Raw genomic sequence first — 23,389 nt, 5'->3', positions numbered from 1 at the left:
GTACTGGAGGATGTAAGGAACTTCATAGGGCTTTGTAGGCCATTGTCAAGATTTGAATTATTGAGTCTGGAAGCCATTAGAGGATTCAGGTAAAGCACAAGATTATGAATAAAGGATCATTCTGAAACTGCTGTATTAAGCATGTTGAATGGGGGCAAGGGTGGAAACAAGTCAGTTAGAAAAGCTGTTGCCCTATCCACATGAAAGGTGATGGTGACTTGAAGAGAAGGGTGCTGTAGTGATTGGTAAAAATGCCAGATTCTGAAACAAGTTTGAATGTAGAGCTGAGGAGATTTATTTATGGATTGATTTGATGTGGGATATGAAAGAGGGAAGTCTAGGATCGTTACTAAATTACTTTATAAAAGTATTACTTTTGTGAAAGTAATACATATATATGATATAAAATTCAAAAAATACATCACCAAACATCCTTTTTTTACCTCTAGTCACCAGTTTGCTTCTGTTTAAAAACAAGCAGATATTCTTCTATAGAGATACATATATAAATGAATACATATTTAAGTGGCGTTTGTATTCTTTTCAGTTTTGGTGTTCTTTGATTTAAATTAGCCACATATTCATTAAATGCTACTATTGTGTTGTATCCTATGTTGGATACATTGCTATAAAGAGACAGCCCCTGTTTTGAAGAAAAACTTACTCCAACAAGGTTAAAGTACCCAAAGATAAGTGTGTTATCTTTGTAAAAGAGACAAAAAGCTGTCAGCTCACAAAGGAAGATTACTTAGCCCAGACTGGGTTCTTAAGATCAGAGTATTATTGTAGGAATTAGTCTGAACCAAATCTGGAATTAGGTGAAGGAGGATGAAAAATGAAGTGGTTATCCAGTTTGAGTAGTAAATGAATTTAGGGTAATTTAGGTATGTAATCAATAGCAAACTATTGCAGAAACTAGATACTGTGAGGCTTGGCATTCTGCCCAGCCCCCCAACCTTCCCATTTATTTTTTCTTGAAAGGTACAACTGGATTTGGAACAAATCCTGGTGGTCTCTTTGGCCAGCAGAATCAAACTACCAGTCTCTTCAGCAAACCATTTGCCCAGCCCACAACCACCCAGACCACTGGTTTTTCCTTTGGTAATACCAGCACACTAGGACAGCCAAGCACCAACACCATGGTAAGGAAACAGGTCTTGTTTGTAGAGCTAAGTAATGAGGCTTCTATATATCTGTCATATAAACTTGGAAAAATGGCAACTATTATTAATATTCTAAAGACAACTGACTATTTTAGGATATCTTGTAATCTAGATCACCTTTTTCAGGGTCTATTTGGAGTAACTCAAGCCTCACAGCCAGGAGGTCTTTTTGGGACAGCTACAAACACCAGCACTGGGACAGCATTTGGAACAGGAGCTAGTCTCTTTGGGCAGACCAGTACTGGATTTGGTGCTGTTGGTTCGGTAGGTTTTTACAGTTCGCTGTAATCTGAAGATGTATATAAAGCTGCTAAAGGAATTTCTAAGAAAAATTTGTCTTTTGGGAATTTCCTGGTGCTCCAGTGGTTAAGACTTGGTTTCACTGCCTGGGGAGGCAGTCCCTTGTTGTAGAACTAAAATCCCATAAACCACATGGCACAGCCAAAAAACAAAAAAAAAACCCCACCAAAAAAAAAAAAGAATGCTGAATTTAAGAAAAGCAAAATCTGTCTTTCGAGTATTTTGGGGAAGTAATATTGTATGACTTGATACTGATAATAACCGAAAGCTATTTAGTACCCCAAAATAGGTAACTTTATAATTGGTTTATTTTCAGAAACTAGGTTCTTATTGAAACTTCTTTGTTTCTTCTGAACTAACCACTCCCATTGGTTAAATTGTGGAGTCTAAGTTGAGAGGCTTTTGCCCTTAAAATCAGATAATTTTAAATTCCTGTTTCTAAAAAAAAAAAGAAAAAAATCCTGTTTCTACCTTCTGTTTTGGGTGATAAGTTGGTATCATATTTGTTAATTATATATTTTTGGTGTTGATCAAGTTACTAAAATTTTATTCTTAAAGTTTTCATGCTGCTGGAGGCTTAACAATTTTTTTTTCTTTTTACATCATTTAAGGAAGACATTACTATTTAGGAGTACACTTGACTTAAAAAACAATAGTAAATACCTTTTAAAGAAACTAGGTGTCTATATTATGTGTCCATTACAACAAGCTTTGGACTCTAGTTTAAAAAAAAAAAACAAAACACCAAATCATGTGGTGGTTTTCATGGAGATTGAAATCTGTTATATCTTATTTAAGGTGAGAAATTGAGAAAATTATCTTTAAAAAATGCTTCAGAAAGTTCTTATTTTTTTTAACAACTTTATTGGGGTGTAATCCACTTGCCGTACAATTCACCCTTTTGAAGTTTAAAATTCTTTGGTTTCTAGCTTATTCACAGATTGTGCGACTATCACCATAATCAATTTTAGAACATATTTGTCACCCTAAAAAGAAATGTCATCCCCATTAATAGTCACTTCTCGTCCCAGTCAGTTCAGATCAGCTGTGTGTGTATTTACCTATTCTGTGTATTTCCTGTAAATGGAATCACATCTTTGGTGACTGATTTCTTTTACTTAGCATAATGTTTTCAAGGTTCATCCATGTTTTAGCTTGTTTAAATTTTTTACTGTAACTTTCTGCTGGCATATTCAGTACATGATAACATTTTTGTTACCAGGTAAAAAATAATTTGATTGCCTTGTTACTTTTTTTTTTTCTTTGTCTCACTGAAATACTACGTTTGGTGAGGTGTTATCATTAACTTCTCAGGCTAGGAGCGTTCTGTTTGTTAATCTTGCTCAGATTAGATATTTTTCTGAGAGCCATTATTCATCCTTCTTCATACCTTTTTCATAAAAATTATGACATCTTCTCTCCCTTACCACAGACCCAGTCCAGTATACCTGATTATCTATTTACTGTTTAGAGTACGTATTACATACTACTTAAAATTTTCCTGTGTTGTGTTCTTTTTAGACCCTGTTTGGAAATAACAAGCTTACTACGTTTGGAACCAGCACAACCAGTGCTCCTTCATTTGGTACAACCAGTGGCGGGCTCTTTGGTAACAAACCAACCCTGACTTTAGGAACCAATACAAACACTTCCAATTTTGGTACATATAAAAAGCAGGTTTGACTCTCTTAAAGTTACACTGACTATACCACACATCATTCTCCTGATTCATATTATTGGGAATATTTTAAAATTTGCAGGTAAGCTCTGACTTGATAGGAGATTACCAGAGGGAAAAGCTTAAACTCAAGGACTTGGGTTAAGATGCCTGGAAGAGATATAAATTGCCTTAACTTATATTCTTTGACTCCCTGCTTTGGATAAAATGGAATATTTAATGGATGCAGTAGAGGTATCTTGCAGAATGTTGGTTCTCTGATGGAGGTAGATTATTTTCAAAATAAGAAAACATTTTCGTTGGATTACCTCATCAATAATTGAGAAACAAAAAGTGAAACACATTTGGTTGAGATAACACATTGTTTTAGACCAAGTTCTTTCACACAGGAAGGTAGTGAACAGATGAGATTTGATGATCCTTTTTAAACTTTTTATTGTTTTGTGTTTTGTTGTTTTTTTGAGATTTGAGGATTCTTATTGAAAGTTGAAGCCTTTCTGATTTGAGGGATTGTTCAGTAATTTTCCTATAGTTGGCAAAAATGTTTTATTTTGAATACATATTCATGGGAAAAAAAATTGGACAATAGCAGGTAAGATTGAATGACAGAAAAACAAACTTTAAACTGCTCTTCAGAGATATGCTGGAAATTTTTTAATTTGTTTAATAGAAACTTTATTATTTTAACTGTAACTATCTAAGTAAGTTTTCAAACAGTTTCACCATATTTTGAGTTAAATCAGTCACGGAAAGTTCATTTCATTACCAAAGGAAATAGTGATTGAAATACTTCTTTAAAGTATTTCATGTACCAGACATAACATTAGGCTCTGGATATCTAGTGGGAGATGAGTACAAGCATATCGTTATTTGCCTTAAGTCAGCAGTTAAATTTTTTCAGTGAGTTTTTTAAATGATCTTGTATTGGAAAAAGAGGCTGCATTAACTATCTATTGGAATGGTATATGTTTTCATAGAAAGGAGCTATGTGAAGGGGATAGATAAATCTTTGTCAGGTACCAGTTCTTAAATTAATGTATTAATACTTGATTTGATTTTTATAACCCCTTTCATTGTTATAAAGTGAAGTGTGAAGAGTGAAGTTGTTCATTCACTCCTAGTAATGCTTATCATTCTACGTATAGACATTCTACCTTTTTGTCTGTACTCTATGAAAGAATGGTCTTGAGACAGTGGACTTGGTTAGCATGGATATCAGTTTTGTGTATTTGTTTCTTATCTATGAAATAAGATGAGAAAGATAACTTAAGGGTTAAATCAGTGTTTTTCAGCCTTTTTAAATCACTGTCACTCCCTTTTCCCCAGGGATCCTTTGTAGACCTTTTTCCCCAGGGATCCTTTGTAGACCTTTTTCATGCTCACCTCATGAAATTTTAGTACCTCGTATATTCTGTGTTATTTGTTTATGTACTGTGGCTCTTTGGAAGACCATAAACCATTTTTAATTGATGATAATTGCTTTACAATATTATGTTGGTTTCTGCCATACAACAACTTGAATCAGTTGTAGCCCTCCCTCTTGAACCTCCTTCCCACCCCAACTGCATAAACTATTTTATCTATAATTTTTTTCTCCCCCTTAAGAGGTAATTTTGCTCCCTTTGAAAATGAATGTTTTTTTGGTAGCACACTTGATGTTCTGAATTAAATATATTTTCTATCTGACAAGGTATTTGTGTAGACTACTTAATTTGGAAATGAAAACTCTCATCTTTATTTGATGTGCCTCACTAACTTATGTGCTGAATTGTCCTTTTTTTTTTTTTAATCCTTAATGCTGACCTAGTGCCTGGCATAGAGTAGGTGCCCACTAAGAGTTTATTAATGAATAAGCCCTGAGAGGAAAGACTCCCAAGAAATACAGATTGCAGGGTGACAGGTTTTGTTTTACTCTTGGGTGAACTTAATCATTCCATTACCACCGTAGAGGGATCCAGATCTAAGTGAGACTTTCTTTGTATTCCTCTTGTCTTGGGAAGCTGTCAATTTGATGTTGTGGGCAGAGATATTCTTCTGATTTGGAAATAAGTCATATAACAAATCTGGAATTGGAATAAGGTTGCACAAAGATTTGTTGCATTGTTATATCATTGTTCGTTGCATGTTACCCAGTATGGGATTGTGTTTCATTATGGTAATGATAAATCCAGAGTTTAAAAGGTTGGAATACTTGCTACAATTGATGTTGCCACACCCTTAAGTCATTCTTTAGAGTCATCTGTTCCTTTTCTTAGTAATTATTCCTAACAAGGACTAGTTTAAGACTGAGTATATGACAGTGTCAGTTTCTGAATGAAAGGAATAGTTTAAGGAGAGAAATTACAGGCAGGATGTTAGCACTGGTGAGCAAGTTAGGTTGAAGATCTTTTGAGTATTGATCTTTTGAGTGTTCAATTCAGTTCAGTCTCTCAGTTGTGTCCAACTCTTTGCGACCCCATGAACCGCAGCATGTCAGGCCTCCCTGTCCATCAACTCCTGGAGCTTTGAGTAAATTATTGGTTATTCATGCTACATGGGTAAGGTTTGAGTTATTTGTACATAAACATCTGATTTTTTTTAAGCTTTTAAAAAAATTGATACATAGACATTACATTTCAGATGTTTAATGTAATAGTCAAATATTTGTATATATTGTGAAATGTTTACCACAGTAAGTCTAAGTAACGTCTGTCATCCATAGAAATTTTTTCTCATGATGAAAATTCTAAGATCTCCTACTCTCTTCAGTTCAGTCGCTCAGTCGTGTCCGACTCTTTGCACCCCCATGAACTGCAGTGCACCAGGCCTCCCTGTCCATCACCAACTCCCAGAGTTTACTCAGACTCATGTGCATCGAGTCGGTGATGCCATCCAGCCATCTCATCCTCTGTCATTCCCTTCTCCTCCTGCCCTCAATCTTTCCCAGCATCAGGGTCTTTTCCAGTGAGTCACTTCTTCACATCAGGTGGCCAAAGTATTGGAGTTTCAGCTTCAGCATCAGTCCTTTCAATGAATATTTAGGACTGATTTCCTTTAGGAAATTCAGGGCTCCTTTAGGATGGTTTAATCTCCCTGTAGTCCAAGGGACTCTCAAGAGTCTTCTCCAACACCACAGTTCAAAAGCATCAATTCTTCAGCGCTCAGCTTTGTTTATAGTCCAACTCTCACATCCATACATGACTACTGGAAAAACCATATATACCTATTCTGTTAGCAATTTTCAGATATGCAGTGCAGTATTTTTAACTATAGTCAGCATGCTATGCCTTAAAATCCCAGGAGTTATTTTATAGCTCTAAGTTTGCCCCTTTTGACTCTCCGTCACCAATTTTGCCTGTCACCCACCCTCTGCCTCTGGCAACCACTGATCTGTTCTCTGTATTGGTGAGCTTATTTTTGTTGGTGGTGATTTTGTTTTTTAAGATTCCACAAATAAGTGAGAACACTTGTCTTTGTCTTGTGTCACTTATTTATATTTGATTTTCTTTGCCTTGCTTAATTCACATAGCATTATGCCCATAAGGTCTCCCCATTTTACACAGATGCAAAGTTTTCTTTGTATTTTGTGGCTAAACAATATTTTGTTACACATATATACCATGTTTTCTTTACCCATTCATCCACTGATATGCACTTAGGTTGCTTCCATATCTTGGCTATAGTAAATAATGCTGCTGTGAATATTGAGGTACATATTTGTTTTCAAATTAGTGTTTTCGTTTTCTTTGGGTATATACCCAGGAGTGGAATTGGTGAATTGTATGGTAGTTCTATTTTTTAATTTTTTGAGAACCTTCCATACTATACTGTTTTCCATCATGGCTGCACCATACATTCCCACCAACATTGTAGGAAGGGTCCCCCTTTTCTCCAGAGTCTCACCAGCACTTATTTTTTTTTATTGTATGATTTCATTTATATAAAATGTTCAGAATAGGCAAATCCATAGAGACACAACATAGATTGCTGCTTGCCCTGGGGTTAGTGGGGGTGTTAAAGGGATATGAAGAGCAGCTGCTAATGAGTACTGTACTGGGTCAGATAGCACCCCCCACCCCCAATTTAGAACAAAAATGTTCTAAAATCGATCATGGTGATTTTGCACATCTTTGTGGATATACTAAAAACTAAAAATATACTAAACTGTACATTTTAAATGGATTAATTTTTTGGTGTGTGAATTACATCTCAATAAAGTTGTTATTAAAAATATTTAAAACTATAAAAAAATACCAAAGAACGAACAAGGTCCTTGAGTAATCCCAACACAGAGAACTTCCACTTTCAGTCAGTATATTAAAGTGTGACGAGGTTGAGAGTTAAATACTGCTGCTGCTGCTAAGTCGCTTCAGTCATGTCTGACTCTGTGCGACCCCATAGACAGCAGCCCACCAGGCTCCCCCGTCCCTGGGATTCTCCAGGCAAGAACACTGGAGTGGGTTGCCATTTCCTTCTCCTCACCAGCACTTATTATTTGTTGTCTTTTTAGGTAGTAGTCGTTTTGACAATGGTGAGGTGATGTCATTGGCTTTGATTTGCATTTCACTGGTGATTAGCTATGTTAAGCATCTTTTCATGTACCTGTTGGTCATCTGTATGTAGTATTTAGAAAGACGTCTGTTCCTGTCCTCATTGCATTTTTTTAATTGGATTTTTTGCCATTAAGTTGTGTGAATTCTTTATGTAGTTTTGAATTTTAGCCACTTATCATATATATGATGTGCAAATATTTTCTCCCATTCAGTAGATTGCCTTTTCATTTTGTTGTAGTTTCCTTTGCTGTGCAGAAGCTTTTTAGTTATAGTCCCGCTTATTTATTTTTCTTTTGTTGCCTTTGCTTTTAGTGTCAGATCCAAAAATCATGATCAAGGCAGATATAGAGGAATTTACCCCCTATGCTTCCTTTTAGGAGTTTTATGATTTTAGATCTTGTGTTCAGGTCTTTAATCCATTTTGTTTATGGTGTAAGATAATGGTCCAGTTTTATTCTCTTATGTGTGGTTGTCCAGTTTTCCCAGTGCCATTGGTTGAAGAAACTGTCCTTTCTCCATTGTGTATTCTTGGCTCTTCTGTTGTAAATTAACTGATTGTTGATTAATTGTTCTTAATTTTAACTTAAAGTTGTTTTGAAATAACTGAGTTGATAAACCTTTGTCAGTGAGAATCTGTGGAAATGTGTGGTATAAACAGTGTAAGTTGGGACTTATTTCCCTCCTGTGGGTTTGAGGTAGTTCACAAGTATCTTGTTTTCTGCTGTTTATAGGACTGGAAGATCTTTTTTGGTAAAATTTTAACTCAGGAAAACAAAGAACATCTCCAGTACATATTCTGGTTTTTTTGTTTTGTTTTTCTTTAAAGAAAATTGATTGTGCTTGAGCAGGCAGTACTCCATTTTTGTGGCATAGCTATTAAGACAATTGAAAAGATTTAATGAACGCATGAATTAAATATATTGGAAGTATGTCAGATTACTTGCTTGGATTTTTAAATGACATTAGAAATACGTTTTTAAAAAACTTTTAAATTAAAAGTTTTTTTAAAAACTTTTAAAGTTTTAAATTAAATTAAACTTTAAAAAAAAGTTTAAACTTTTTTTCTTTGCATTTTTAATTTAGATGTAAATTCAAAACTGGCATGACACAGTAAAATATTCTTAGTTGGTGACACTGATATATATTCCAAAACACTTTATTCTAATGTGTTTTAAACTTGTTCACCTCCATGATACCTTTATAAAAGACTTCAAATGTTTCATAAGCAGATCTTGATGGCCAGTGGTTAGTTTTTCCCTCTTATCAAAAGAAATTAATGGTATGTTCATTAGCTGTTTTGTTGATGTTTAGCTCCAAAAGGAGCACAGAAGTTGTGGACATATGTGAACAAAAGAGAAATAATAGCAGCAGAGGTGTGATATGTACATGTCTTTGTGGGGAGACCTGTGGATTTTAGAAGGGAATCACAGGATTTTCTTTAAACAGTGGGGTCTCAGTGAAAGGATGGTTTGGTTCAGCTCTCCATCACCTCTGATAATGAAATAATTCAACTCAAAGTTATTCATAGATACTATTCATTATCTCTTTGTAACTGTTAGCTAGCTGAGTCCTTGCGTGCTCCTATAAGCTGATTGAATTTGACACCATTAAAGCTTCTCAATGTGTGATTACAGCCACACATTACTATCCATACAAGGTCCATCTGTTCAAAACAGAGCCTGCTGTAGAGATTTTTATAGGTAATCTTCACTTAGCGAGAATCTTTAGGTTCAGTGAAGTGTCTTGGTTGACTGTCTTATTTTTCAGTGAAAATTTGAGGGAATTATTTTTCTTCTTCTATTAATTAAGCATGAAGCAGAGAATGGAGGCTTTGAGAGGACTTTTCTCGTGGTCCAGGGATGTGGGTTTGATCTGTGGTCAGGGAACTAAGAATCCCACATGCCAAGCTACAACTGAGACCTGAGGCAGCCAAATAAATTAACTAAATTTAAAAAGAACAATGGAGGCTTTGAGTCTTACAAAGGGAATGTTCCCCAAGCTCAAGCACAATCACTTTGCTTTAATATTGGGTATTATCCTATACTGAATTAAGTCTAAAATGTAATTAAGTAAATAGGAAGACTGGGGTCTATTTATGGTTATCAAAAACAATTTTTAAGTTAAATTAGCCTGCCATTTAAGATTTCTAAATGCCAAAAAATGAAAGGATGTAAAACTTACGGTCAGACTGCTTTGTTTTAAATTCCCTTGTACAGGAAATTGAGAATTGTGTTAAAGTACAGTCTGCTCACTCTTGTGTCCTCCTAGGATTCGGCACAAATACCAGTGGGAATAGTATTTTTGGAAGTAAACCAGGACCTGGCACTCTGGGGACTGGGCTTGGCGCAGGATTTGGAACAGGTAAGGGATTGTACCAGGAGACTCAGCAAGTGACACAACTTGGCTTTCCACCTGCTGGAACTTAAGCCTTCGTTTCATCATATGTATGAAAATAAGAGGCCTATAGATTTTCATTTTCACAAACGGATTTATAAAACATTCCCATATGCTTTATTTACCGGGCTTTAAAACACTGGCTCATTTATCTTAGAAGCTGAATATTCATTCCTTTTCTACAAAATGTTCTCTGATAGTCCTGGTCTCCCTGGGATTTTCAGTACTTAATGTGAGACCTGTCAGTATGATGACAAGTCCCTGAGACCCTGAACTGTTAGTTAAGTAAGCTTTATTACCCTAATAATAATGCAGCAGTAAGAGCACATGCTGAAATAATTAACATACAGATTGAGGTTTTGCAAGGTCTGTGCATGCTTTTCCATTCTTCTCACTGTGTTATAGAGCTAAAATGTCAAGCCTTTGTCTCCATTCCTGCCATTGATAATTGTTTTTCAATGCTTTTGAAGACGTTGTTCCTTCTACCTGCCCAGCTGTTTTAAACAGTTGGAGAGGGTGATGGTCATAAAATGAGTAAGTGCTTACAGGGTAATTTAAGCATATAGTTTTGTCTACTTCCCCAATTCATCTGACCATAGGTGAGTCACTTAGTTGCAAATCATGTATTTCTGTGGTCTCTGCTTCTATTGTTCAGTTATCTGTCATCTCCTTTTTAATAGAACCTCATTTTGTACTCTCTGAACTGTTTCCCTTTGTTTTCTTTTTAAAATAAAAGATATAAGGTCTTAAAAAGTCAGTAACAGAAGTAACATGAAAAGCCTACACTTTTCAGTAGTGAAGTAACAGCTATTGAAAGTTTGGCATGTATATTGTCAGACTTCTTTATATACACTTTTCATATATGTGTATACACACATGTATGTTTGTATGCTGTATGTGTTTGATATAGAGAATTTTTGTGATACTCTTGAAAGGAAGCCATGTCCTATACCAGTGTTTTTTAAACCAAAGGCTGAGATATATCAGGTGATATAATATTAATGTAGTTGATTGCAACCAGCATTCTTTAAAATGAACTAGAATTTAAAAATCATTGTATATTGCAAGGTTAAATACTGATTTAACTTTTAGTTTTATATATGTGTGTGTGTTGGGTCTCAGTGTGTTTCATATTATGTGCTGTGGTCAAAATGTTTCAAACTGCAAGCAGCTTCCTTATTCTGTATTCTTTGTTTGTTTTTTTTTTTTTTTTTTTCATTTCCCATGACATTTTGGGCATATATTTTTTCTTTGGGTTGGTATACGTAGATCTAACTCATTTCTTTAAAAATAAGTATTAAGTGTTCCATTGTATACATACACACACACACACACACACACACACACACACAACACATGAGTAGTTACATGTGCCATAATTTGTTTGACTTTTCTCCTATTGATGGTCATTTGAATTATTTGATTTTATTAGCAGTGAGGTAGTGAAGATCTGTGTTATATAATTTTGTGTATGGAAGTGTTACTCTAGGATTGAATTGGGAATTGTCAGAAGATACACACATTTTTGAATTTTGGTCAGTCTTGCTAATCTTAATTTGCCTTCCACAAAGAATGCCAGTTTGCATTTTTGCTCATATTTTATAAAAATGCTCCCTTTTTCATACACTTTCCATGTTGTTTGTTTTCTTCATCTTTGTGTGAATAATAGTGAAAGGTGGTTCTAATTTGCACTGTGCTGATTACCAGTGAGGGATACCTTTGTGTATGTTTACTGGCTGTTTGCATCTTTCAGTTCTCTATTTATATTTGATCTTTGTTTATTGTTGATAATGTTTTATATATTGTGGATATTAAATCTTTTTGGTTGTATGGAAAACTTTTTGAGCTTTTGAGCTTCAAATTCCACAACATATATTTTGCAAGAAATGAAAACTGAAAATCTGTGGGTTTTTGTACAATGTGTTCCTTAAACTTAAGCAGAATATAACTTCTGACATCAGTGTTCTTGTCTAATCCCAGAGGAAAGGTTAGCTTTGGTTTGGGCTTTTTCAAGGTAGTTTTGACTCTTAATTTATGAACTGTAAACCTAAGCTTGGGTAAGGTGCTACTCCAATGTCTGTTACCAGATATTTCCACTCTGTCTTTATTGTTTAATTTTGTTTATGGTATCTTAATGTACCAGTTTTATTTTTATGTGGTCAAAAGTTGTCATTCTCTCCACTTTGGTTTCTGGGTCTTGCAGACTATGATTTGCAGTACTGTATTCTGTAGTACAAGATTATAAAGTGGTCTATAAGTCTTTTCTTGATGCTGTTGTCTTCTGTTCCACAGTAATGTAATGTCTCAGTCTTTTTCTTTGTTTGAATATATTTGGTTTTCCTTGAACAGTTGAGCCTCACAGACAGTGAATCTTATTTTCATTGCTGTTATATAGTCCTAATTGATGCCTTGCCCATAGAAACTAAAAACCAAATACAATCAATAAAGAACTTTACACCCCTAATCACAGCACCAATAGATGATGTAGGGAAACGAGAGTTGTGATCACTGAGTACACACTGTTGAAATTCTTTGATGGTTACATCTGCTAAAGCAGGCTTTTGTCTTTGAGAGGAATGTGTCTAGACACTATTAGGTATGCGTAGCCTCATTAGTGAATTCTGCATTGCATGATATCACAATTAGAATAACATTGTAGCTTTGGACTATGTTTTAGGGAAAGTGAAAGTTACTCAGTTGTGTCTGACTCTTTGCAACCCCATGGACTGTATATAGTCCACGTAATTCTCCAGGCCAGAATACTGGAGTGGGTAGCCTGTCCCTTCTCCAGCGGATCTTCCCGACACAGGAATCAAACTGGGGTCTCCTGCATTACAGGCAGATTCTTTAACAACTGAGCTATCAGCTATCATATCAGCAGTTGGAAATGTTCTTTACCAACATTTCCCATGTTTGAAGGAAACATTAAGCCTTTGACTGTGTGGATCACAATAAATTGTGGAAAATTCTTAGATGGGAATACCAGACCACCTTACCTGCCTCCCGAGAAGCCTGTATACAGGTCAGGAAACAACAGTTAGAACTGGACATGGAACAACAGACTGGTTCCAAATTGGGAAAGGAGTACGTCAAGGTTGTATATTGTCACCCTGCTTATTTAACTTATATGCTGAGTACATCATGCGAAATGCTGGGCTGGATGAAGTGCAAGCTGGAATCAAAGCTTACCAGGAGAAATATCAATCAGATATACAGATGACACCACCCTTATGGCAGAAAGTGAAGAAGAACTAAAGAGCCTCTTGATGAAAGAGGAGAGTGAAACAGTTGCTTTAAAACTCAACATTTAAAAAACTAAGATTGTGGCATCCTGTCCCATCACTTCATGGCTAATAGATGGGGAAACAATGGAAACAGCGAGAGACTTTATTTTTGATGGCTCCAAGATCACTGCAGATGGTGACTGCAGCCATGAAATTAAAAGACGCTTGCTCCTTGGAAGAAAAGCTATGACCAACCTAGACAGCGTATTAAAAAACAGAGATATTACTTTGCTGAAAAAGGTCTGTCTAGTCAAAGCTGTGGTTTTTCCAGTGGTCATGTATGGATGTGAGAGTTGGACTGTTAAGGAAGGTGAGCACCAAAGAATTGATGCTTTTGAACTGTGGTATTGAAGAAGACTCTTGAGAGTCCCTTGGACCGCAAGGAGATCCAATCAGCCCATCCTAAAGGAAATCAGTCCTGAATATTCATTGGAAGGACTGATGCCGAAGCTGAAAATCCAATACTTTGGCCACCTGATGCGAAGAACTGACTGCTTGGAAAAGACCCTGATGCTGAGAAAGATTGAAGGCAGGAGGAGAAGGGGGTGACAGAGCATGAGATGGTTGGATGGCATCACGGACTTTATGGGCATAAGTTTGAGCAAACACCAGGAGTTGGTGATGGACAGGGAAGCCTGGCGTGCTGCAGTTCATGGGGTTGCAAAGAGTTGGACATGACTGAGCAACTGAACTCAGCTAGCTAAATGGGTATTCTTATATAGCTTCTTGCTTTGAGTGATAGAGATTCAAACTCATGCCTCAACAGAAGTACATTTTCATGTAACTTAGGCCTTTGGGTACTTCATGACCAGTAGGCTGTAGAAACCTTAAATGTCCAAATACATAAATTTTTTGTACACTTAGATTTAAGTGACCAATCAGTATAAAATGTTATAGTATTCTTTGACATGAATTTTTTTTTTCTCCCAGTGTGCTCAGATTAAGGAACACTCATTAAATTATGGTGGGTCAGTTTCTTGTTTCACAGGGATAGTAACTGTTTCACAGGGGTATCAGTAGTATGCCATTTTCTTGGTAATTGCTTAGTAATATTACTAAGGGGTTTTAGTGTTTAATATTTTCCATGAAGTAGTGATAAGTTTAAGGGGGTGTGTGTGTTTTAGTCGTTCAGTTGTGTCCGACTCTTTGCGACCCATGGAGTGTAGCCTACCAGGCTCCTCTATCCATAGAATTCTCCAGGCAAGAATAGTGGAGTGGGTTGCCATTACCTTCTCCAGGGGATCTTCCCGACCCAGGAATCAAACCCACTCTCCTGCTATGTGGGATTTAGTAAAGGTTGTTAGACTAAGATATACAAAATAATCTACCCAAAGCTAATATGTTCTGACATTCTGATATATATAATTACATTCTGATATTCAGTAGAAGGTCTCAAAGGAATATATTTTTACTTATTCCTTGAGCATACTTGGAGTTTTTAAGAACACTGTTACCATGGTGCCCCCAGTATATCTTCCTTATAATTCCTACAACAAATCATGAATATGACACATTTCATAAATTGACATTATCCCATCAGAGTATCCCTCAACTTGTGTAAGTCCTTTAATTATGCATTATTATTATTTTGTAGGCTTTACTGAAATACAGTGATTTTTAGACTGTTTCATGATTCTTCCTTCAGGGCTAATGCAAATACACACCCATCCAGAACAGAAATTTTTACCCATTTTATATATTCAGGTTTTATCTAAGCTTTTATTTAGGGGTAAGGAGGTGTTTGTTACCTGGGGGGGAAAAAAGAATCCTGAAATGTTTGCTGTAAGCTGTGTCCTTTGAAGGAATAATATATTTTTAGTTTTTCTTCGGATTTTCACCAATTTCTAATGGGTTAAGTCTTATTCCCTGTTTCAAAACTGGGTTTTTAAAGATGAAATAATCCCATTGCTGTATTGTTATCTTCTTAACATTATTAATGAGGTTGAACAGTTAGGGAATGTTTTGTTCATGTTGGAGTCACCCTCATTAATTTACATTGTATGCTTCTCTGTGTAAAACTGCCTGTCCTTTTTTCTGGTTGCATCTCACAGCTGTTTCCATTTGATATTTTTGATATCCCAAGTAAATATGTTTGAAGTGATTTTCCTGGTAAACCATATCTCTGTCAGGAAGCATTGATATGTTGAAAGGAACTTCAGATCTTCCAAATTGCCAATAACTATAACTTTTTTGAGAGTGGCAGGCTAGTGGAAAAGTACCTTTAATTTATGCCAATAGCTTATTAAAAAACTGAATTCTCCCCATTTTACACTTTAAAATCATTACCAACAACACAGTTCATAAACACGATTCATTAGGCTTTAATTGGTTCAGTTGAATGTTTTGATTTGCAGATGCTGAAATTTAAGGAGGAATGACAATTTTAAAAATTCTTTACAAATCTGTTTTTACTATACAGTAGCAGTTAAGAGCCCTGGCTGATTGTCAGATGCATTGAGGTTTGAACTCTGGTTTTACCACTTACTACATTTGTGACTTTGAACTAATTTATTAAACCTTCCATTTTCTCTTCTGGAAAATGGGGATAATAGTTCCTATTTCAGATTTGTAAAGGTTAAATGATATGATAGTAGCTAATATTTAATGGATGTTAGTCTCTACCAGATTCCTAAATGCTTAATATATGTGTATTATTTTAATCTTAGGATAAATACCTAAGTTATATATTATCTCATGTTATAGTTGAGGAAGCTGAAGCACAGAGAGGTTAAGTATTTTGCCTCTGACATATCTATCTCAGAACAGTGCCTGGCATATAGGTAGCATTTACTGTATTAGCTTTTTTTGTTGAAATGAGTGGTTATTATGAAGTTTCCAAATGTATTATATTTTTAAGTAACTGACCTCTGACATTACATTCAAAGGATCCTCTGTGGCGCTTTTTCTTTCCTCTTGTCTCCATAGCTCTTGGTGCTGGACAGGCATCTTTGTTTGGGAACAACCAACCTAAGCTCGGAGGGCCCCTTGGTACAGGAGCCTTTGGGGCCCCTGGATTTAATACAACGACAGCCACTTTGGGCTTTGGAGCCCCCCAGGCCCCAGTAGGTAAGTGTCAGTCACTTTAGAAGGTTTTTGCTAATACTTAACTTGCTGACTTGAATTTCCATGCTACCCTATTCCGTCCTTCCTTAAGCTGTACGTACATACAAGTCATTAAACAATCATGTAATGTGGAAGGACTTAACAGTAGATCCTGGTTTTGCCCGCTTCCTCACTTCTAGTCTTACGCCCCCAAAGAAACCACTTTTGTTGCAGCTTTTAATTGATCTGGTGTATAAATAAGTTCATATCTGTAAGTGATGTGTTTATATTGCTGTATTTTGCTTAAGTCTACATATATTTAACTTGTTAATGATAGATGAGAATGTAACTCACTGATCCACCTCTGTTCTTTATTCACTTCTCCCAGTATATCTATGTGTACTGAGTTCCTGAAGTTTTATCTATTAAAGTTTTTCATATTTCATTCATTTGAATATCCCTTCCCAGTTTTTGTGATGTCTGCCTGCCACTTTATTATTATTTCTAACTTAAAATTAACTTACTTTGTGAGTTACAGATCTTGTTTGTTTTTTTTTTTAATTGTTCATTTCCTTTTGTTTCTTTATTTTTTTATTTTCTTGGCCACACAGTGTAGCATGTGGGATCTTAGTTCCCTGACTAAGGGATGTAGCATGTGGGATCTTATGCATCCCTTGCATTGGAACCTCAGAGTCTTAACCACTAGACCATTAGGGAAGTCCCTTAAATACCTTATTTTAAAGAAAATTATATTTTACCAAAAATAAGAAACTGATATCACCTGGCAGATATGGAGTAACTGAGATGGATGAAGGAGAGGTATAATCCTCATGTTTCACATTTTGAGAAGCCTTTGCAAATTTAAGCTATGTCCTTACATACTTTTCTTACTCTGTCAACTAGGAGATAGTATTTCTTGAGTCTCCATGATCAAGTATATTTTTGTATTAATAAAGTACTTTCTCCTAATACTTCCTGTCTTCTTTTCTTTGGGGAAAGAATAAAAGTTGTAAAGGAACACAGCATTTTATTATAACTATGAAAACATTGCTTCTTAGCCACATAAGTTGTTCTCATACAGCTATTTCTTTCTCCTGGAACTTCTAATTTTTTTTTTTCCTTGCGTTACTCACCCATATCACCTTACATTAGTCCAAATTCTTAAGGGTGGTACCAGAATTCTTTAACCTCATTCTTTAATCTCTCTGTTCTGTAGCAATATGAACTCTGTTTACTACCTAGGCCTTCAGCATTGCTCTGGGATATTCCCTTCACGTCTGCTCACTGGAAACTGATATGTCTTGGATATAGGTTTTTTCTCTTTATTTCCTAAATTTTCTGGAATGTATCTTCAAGTTAAAGTTATATGAAAGATAAACTTTGACTGCTTACAGTTCTGAAAACATCTTCATTTGTTCCATACACTTATTATGAAACTGGTGTGAAAGTAATTCACCCTCAGAATTTTGACTGTATTTCTTGCGTTAACCGTTATTGGTAAGTTTCATGCCTTTCTGAAACTTGTTCCCCCACCCCCACAAACGTTTAGGATTGTCTCTTCTGAAATTTTTGTGATTTGCTTATACCTTTTCCTTTTTTTTTTTTTGGCCACACTGTGAGTCTTGTGGCATCTTAGTTCCCCAACCAGGTTTCACACATGGGCCCCAGTAGTGAGGGTGCCGAGTCCTAACCACTGGACTGCCAGAGAATTCACAGACCTTTTCTGTCCTAATGTTTGATTTTTTTTTAACTCTTGTTTCTACTTTCTACAAGGTTTTTTATTGTCTTCTGAATCATCTTTTTGGATTTTTATTGTTTTCCTCATTCTCTGAAAGTTCCTTCTTTTAAGCATCCTGTTCTTAGATGCAATTTTTCATTAAAACTCTGATTAGGAAGATGACAGGATAGAGTAGTTGTTTTGTATATATACTTTGTATTGATTATTTTTTCACAGTCTCACTTTCTCAAATGTAGTAGTCTTAAATCACTAGGCTTTCTGGGATTAAGGCAGAAAGTCCCCATTTTGACTATTATCCAAGATACAGTTTACTTTCTTTTTCTTTATCACTGTCTCCACTTCTTTCCTTAGACATTTGTTATGTTTTCTCATCTGTTCATTTACACCTTCCTGTTCTTTGTCATTATGTGTTATGTAGATAACTTACTTTGTTTTAACCATAGATTTTAATTAGGTCTGTGAAGGTACTAGAGGTTAATTAGAACTCTTAATTTCTGTGTGAAAAATTAAAGTCAGTTTTATCATTAAAAGATATTTAAGTTTTATTTCTTTTCCTTAGTTTTTATTTCAGTAAGTGGTAGCACAAATATCATAACCTGCTATTTTTACTTTGATAGCTTTTGATTGGTTTTTTAATAATCCATCATTTCCCAAAGCCAGTTAAAAGTTCCTGACATGAATTTGATATTGTAGTTCCATATAGTAGTGTTACGGCCCATTTAAATGTAGGTATATTGATTTAGAATGCATATCTTTTGCATCACAGGATATGAAAGGTGCTTTAGAGCTTGTTGGAGTCTCTTACTTAAAAGCCTCAGCTGTGGTGGCTTCTTTACATGTCAGGCCAGTACATTGTTCAGGTTGTTTAGAAACCAAAACCTGCCTTTTTAGAGTTTCAACTCAGTGGTTCTACTTTTAGAGTGGGAAATGGAAATCCCATGGACAGAGGAGCCTAGAGGGGTTCTACTTTCACCTCCTAAACCCAAGCAAGATCAGTCTCCTACAGTTTCTTTGTGGTAACCCTATTGCCTTTCTTTCAATTAAAGTATCAATTTCTTCTGTTCTCAGAAAACTTGATTTTTAATCCTTCTATCTCTTTAATCATTTGATCATGATGTGGTTTTTCAGCATGTTTTCAACTTTTATGACCAGAACTGACTATTAACACCAATCAATGTGGCTTCACTAATGCTTATGTTTGCTTATTCTCTTATTCTTGCTAACTAATCAGCTCTTTACCCCACTCCAGTACTCTTGCCTGGAAAATCCCATGGATGGAGGAGCCTGGTGAGCTGCAATCCACGGGGTTGCTAAAGAGTCAGACACGACTGAGCGACTTCACTTTCACTTTTCACTTTCATGCACTGGAGAAGGAAATGGCAACCTACTCCAGTGTTCTTGCCTGGAGAATCCCAGGGACTGGGGAGCCTGGTGGGCTGCTATCTCTGGGGTCGCTCAGAGTCGGACATGACTGAAGCGACTTAGCAGCAGCAATCAGCTCTTTTCTGTATTTGAAATAATCTAGTTAACATAGAGTGGATTTTATATTTAAACATACAGAAATAAAGATATCCTTGCACACATTCCTAATTATGTTTGGATTAGTTGAGGAAGTTTTTATTTGAGCATGCCCAGTAAAGGTGACCTATACTTATTAAATGCTGGTCCTGATCAGTGGCTTTTTTTTAATTTTAATACATAATTGATTGTCAGGTGACAAACTGATTAGTGAATATTAGAGTTCTTTAATAAATAAAAGTATTCAGGCTTTCTTCAGTCTCGTATAGTCCACAGAAAAACATCATGTTATTGTGCAGCCCTGTGTATCAAAAGCTACTTCCTATATATTTTTCTCAGCAGTAGTCTGAAATTAGATTTAGGAACTTTCTGAGCACAGACAATTTATGATCTTCAAACTGACATCTCTCCTGGGTTTTGCACTCCTGAGCAAATTTGTACTCTATCTTTATACATCAACATACAGTGTTTTAGTATTGAGTGAATACATGCAGTTTTAAGAAAGCTCAATTTGACTAAGGTGGATCTACCTCGTTTTCATTAATTTTACTTTAATTTTCTGTTCTAGGTTTGTTGTTGGTGCTACTCTTGTCTTTCTCCCCCGTTTTAAATTTTTCAAAATCTTTGTTTATGGTACCCCCTTTATATTAATTACTTTATCATATTTGGGGTTTAGCCTTATTTTAAATGTTTATAAAGAAAAAAGTATTTTATTTCTAAAAGTGAAATCACTGTGATTTTATTTTTTATCAGTATTTGGTTTTGAAATATTTATCTTGCAAAGAAGTTCCTTGATCAGTCAAGGTGCAGTGCACATAGTTGTGGGACTACTTGTTGCTGGTTTCTTTTTACTGTGTACGATTGTAGATCATTGTTCCTGTCTCTCGTAAGGATGAAATACAGCCATTTTCACTTTTGTTTGCTACCTTTCTTCCTCTTTGTTCTCAGTGTACTTAATATTTTTTATTCTGGAATTTTTTACTTATTGAATCAAAGATACCTTATTTCCACATTGCCATTTTTAATATCTAGTTAATCCATCATGTTGATGAATCATGATTTTTGCAAGTGTTAATGTCGGACATAGATTGTTTCCAAGTCTTGACTATTGCAGATAATGTTCAGTGAACACTTGCAAACATTTCTTTATTTTCTTTCTAGTTTAATTCAGTCTTTGGGTTAAATTTCCATGATTGAAATTATTAGGTTAAAAAATATAAAAACAGTACTTGCTCTGTGTACTGTCATTGTTTCTTTTAGACCAATTAAACCAGTTTGCAGTGTTTCTGAAAGTCATACTGTATCCCTTTTTATACAGCTGAGCCATTGATAATGAAGTGGATATAAAATGTCTTCAAGGTTGTTGTGGTTTACATTTTTTTGATTATTAGCAATAATGAATACTTCAGTAAAATTTTATGTGTGTTGTCTCTTGTGAAATGCTCCCCATATCTTTGATCTTTTAGATTGTTTAATTTTCTTCACAGTTTGCTCCTCTGCTCTCTACCAGTAATGCTACTGAGCGAGTCTGAACATTTTGAAGGGAGCCTTGAGTTCTCTTGATTTAAGGCACTGGATCCTTGGACTGACGTGTCTTGCCTTTTCTTTCCTTTTTTACAAAGCTTTGACAGATCCAAACGCTTCCGCTGCCCAGCAGGCTGTTCTCCAACAGCACATCAATAGTCTGACATACTCACCTTTCGGAGACTCTCCTCTCTTCCGGAATCCCATGTCAGACCCTAAGAAGAAAGAAGAGGTAAATTTAAGGAAGTTTCAATAAAATTAGTTCTCAGAGTAGGAAAACTTAGGTGTATTTTTTTTTTTAACTTAATTTTGATTGGAGGACAATTGCTTTACAATCTTGTGTTGGTTTTGTAATTAAGTTTTTAAGACATGTTATTTATGCTTTTCAGTAGGCCAGGGGTACAAAAAAGCTAAATTATTTTTGTATCTGGAAGGCAGCATGACGGTGAAAATGAGTGTTAGACTGAGATGAAGGCTGAAACTTTTTAAGGCTGAGCCCTGAAATAAATCAGATATTATACGCTTACAGTTGAGCAAACTAAGGTTCTTGGAGGCTGATTTCTCTAGCATCATAATGTCTTTCTTTTTTTTTAATGTCTTAAATGGCAAATCAAAATTTTTTTCTCCTGATTTCTACATAGCATTGTCTTAGTCTCGTAGGCTTTAGAAATGATCTGCTCACTGTGGTGTAGCGTTAAAAGTAGTCTTTGGTCCATTTAATCCTTATTTTACCACTTACAGTCTGTGAGATGTTGGGGATCTCTTTTTGCCTCTCTGAATTTTATCTGTAAAATAGCAATAGTAATTCTATTCAGTGTTGAGAATTAAAATAAGTTGCTCAGTATACAGTTATTATTTAGTCATTTATGTCTGACTAGTCATTGTGTTGAGCACTGAGGGTACCTAATGAAAATAAACAAGAATATTTTCTCTAAGAGCTTGCTATCTAGTGAGGACGATCAGACTTGTACATTATTAAATTTACCCAGCTTTACTTTAGTATATGCAGTAATAGAGTACATCAGCTGATGAATGGATAAACACAGTGTTGTATATCTGTATGATGGAATATCATTTCAGCCATAAAATGGAATGAACTAACAATATATGCTACAGTGTGAATGAATCTTGAAAACAATGCTAAGTTAAGCGAAACATAAAGACAATGATTCCATTTATAAAAAATGTCTAGAATACACAGATCCATAGAGACAGTAGATTTATGCTTGCCAAGAGATAAAGAGAGGCATTAGGAGGCACAGGGTTTCTTTAAGTTAATGTCTATATATTTTTCAGTGATTTATATTGCATAAAAGTTGTTTATGGCTGTGTCTCAGTTTTTCTTGATTTTTATTTAATTAAATAAATAATAAAAAACAATAAAATAAGCTTAGAATTTTGATGTTATATTTTCTTAAAATGAACATAAATATTGTCATCTTTGTTTTAGAAAGCAAAACAATTGCAGGCTTTTCTCTTTTGTAAGATGAAGAGAAATGCACAAGGTATATTAATATGTTCTGTTAAGACATTTTGATTTGTGAAGCACTTCAAATGGAATGTCTCAATTATGTTTTGAAACAAGTCAGACAAACCCATTTGAAATGGGGCTGGTGAGATGAATGAACATCAGTTGTAGAGAAATAAAGGCAGTTTAATTAGCAGGCCCACATTCATACAAAGTTGGGTGAGAAATCCTTGTGTTCTGGGAGCTGAGACTCCAAAAGGTATCTAGCTGGTGAATGGCAGAGATGAGATGTGAAAGCTAGTCTTCTGGTTTTTAGGGCCAGTACCATACTTGAGTTAAACTAGAGCTATCCTTGATTTTTTTTTGTTTTTCAGAGATTGAAACCAACAAATCCAGCAGCCCAGAAGGCTCTCACTACACCTACTCATTATAAACTGACACCCCGCCCTGCCACCAGAGTCCGACCAAAGGCTTTACAAACAACAGGCACAGCCAAGTCACATCTTTTTGATGGACTGGATGACGATGAACCATCCTTAGCCAATGGAGCATTCATGCCCAAGTGAGTTTATCTGTTTTACATATGATAGTGTATATGTTTCCATGCTACTCTCTCCATTCAAGAATATACTATTTTTTCACAACTCAAATTGGCCAAACTAGTTAAGAAAAAACCTCTCTCTTTCTGTATTTTATATATATGTATAATATATACACATACGCACACACACATTTGTTTGAATTCTCA

At 35.4% G+C, this 23,389-nt stretch overlaps 1 protein-coding gene across 3 annotated transcripts in view; it reads left to right on the top strand.

Moving 5' to 3' along the window:
* The window catches only part of NUP98 (nucleoporin 98 and 96 precursor), an 86,763-nt gene that overhangs the window by 18,562 nt on the left and 44,812 nt on the right, over positions 1-23,389 (top strand). The window contains exons 8-14 of one of the 3 annotated variants that reach the window (XM_070383811.1): positions 982-1,142; positions 1,290-1,427; positions 2,985-3,123; positions 9,942-10,034; positions 16,277-16,417; positions 21,272-21,405; positions 23,016-23,203. In XM_070383811.1, the coding sequence (XP_070239912.1) occupies positions 982-1,142; positions 1,290-1,427; positions 2,985-3,123; positions 9,942-10,034; positions 16,277-16,417; positions 21,272-21,405; positions 23,016-23,203 (994 nt within the window). The remainder of the gene's footprint in view (positions 1-981; positions 1,143-1,289; positions 1,428-2,984; positions 3,124-9,941; positions 10,035-16,276; positions 16,418-21,271; positions 21,406-23,015; positions 23,204-23,389) is intronic. The other 2 variants (XM_070383813.1, XM_005886640.3) reach the window with 2 other exon arrangements.

Source organism: Bos mutus, chromosome 15 (genome assembly GCF_027580195.1).
Source record: "Bos mutus isolate GX-2022 chromosome 15, NWIPB_WYAK_1.1, whole genome shotgun sequence".
In the NCBI taxonomy this organism is placed as follows: Eukaryota; Metazoa; Chordata; class Mammalia; order Artiodactyla; family Bovidae; genus Bos; species Bos mutus.
Note: the sequence above shows the minus strand (reverse complement) of the source record. Positions and strands in the feature narration are given on the sequence as shown.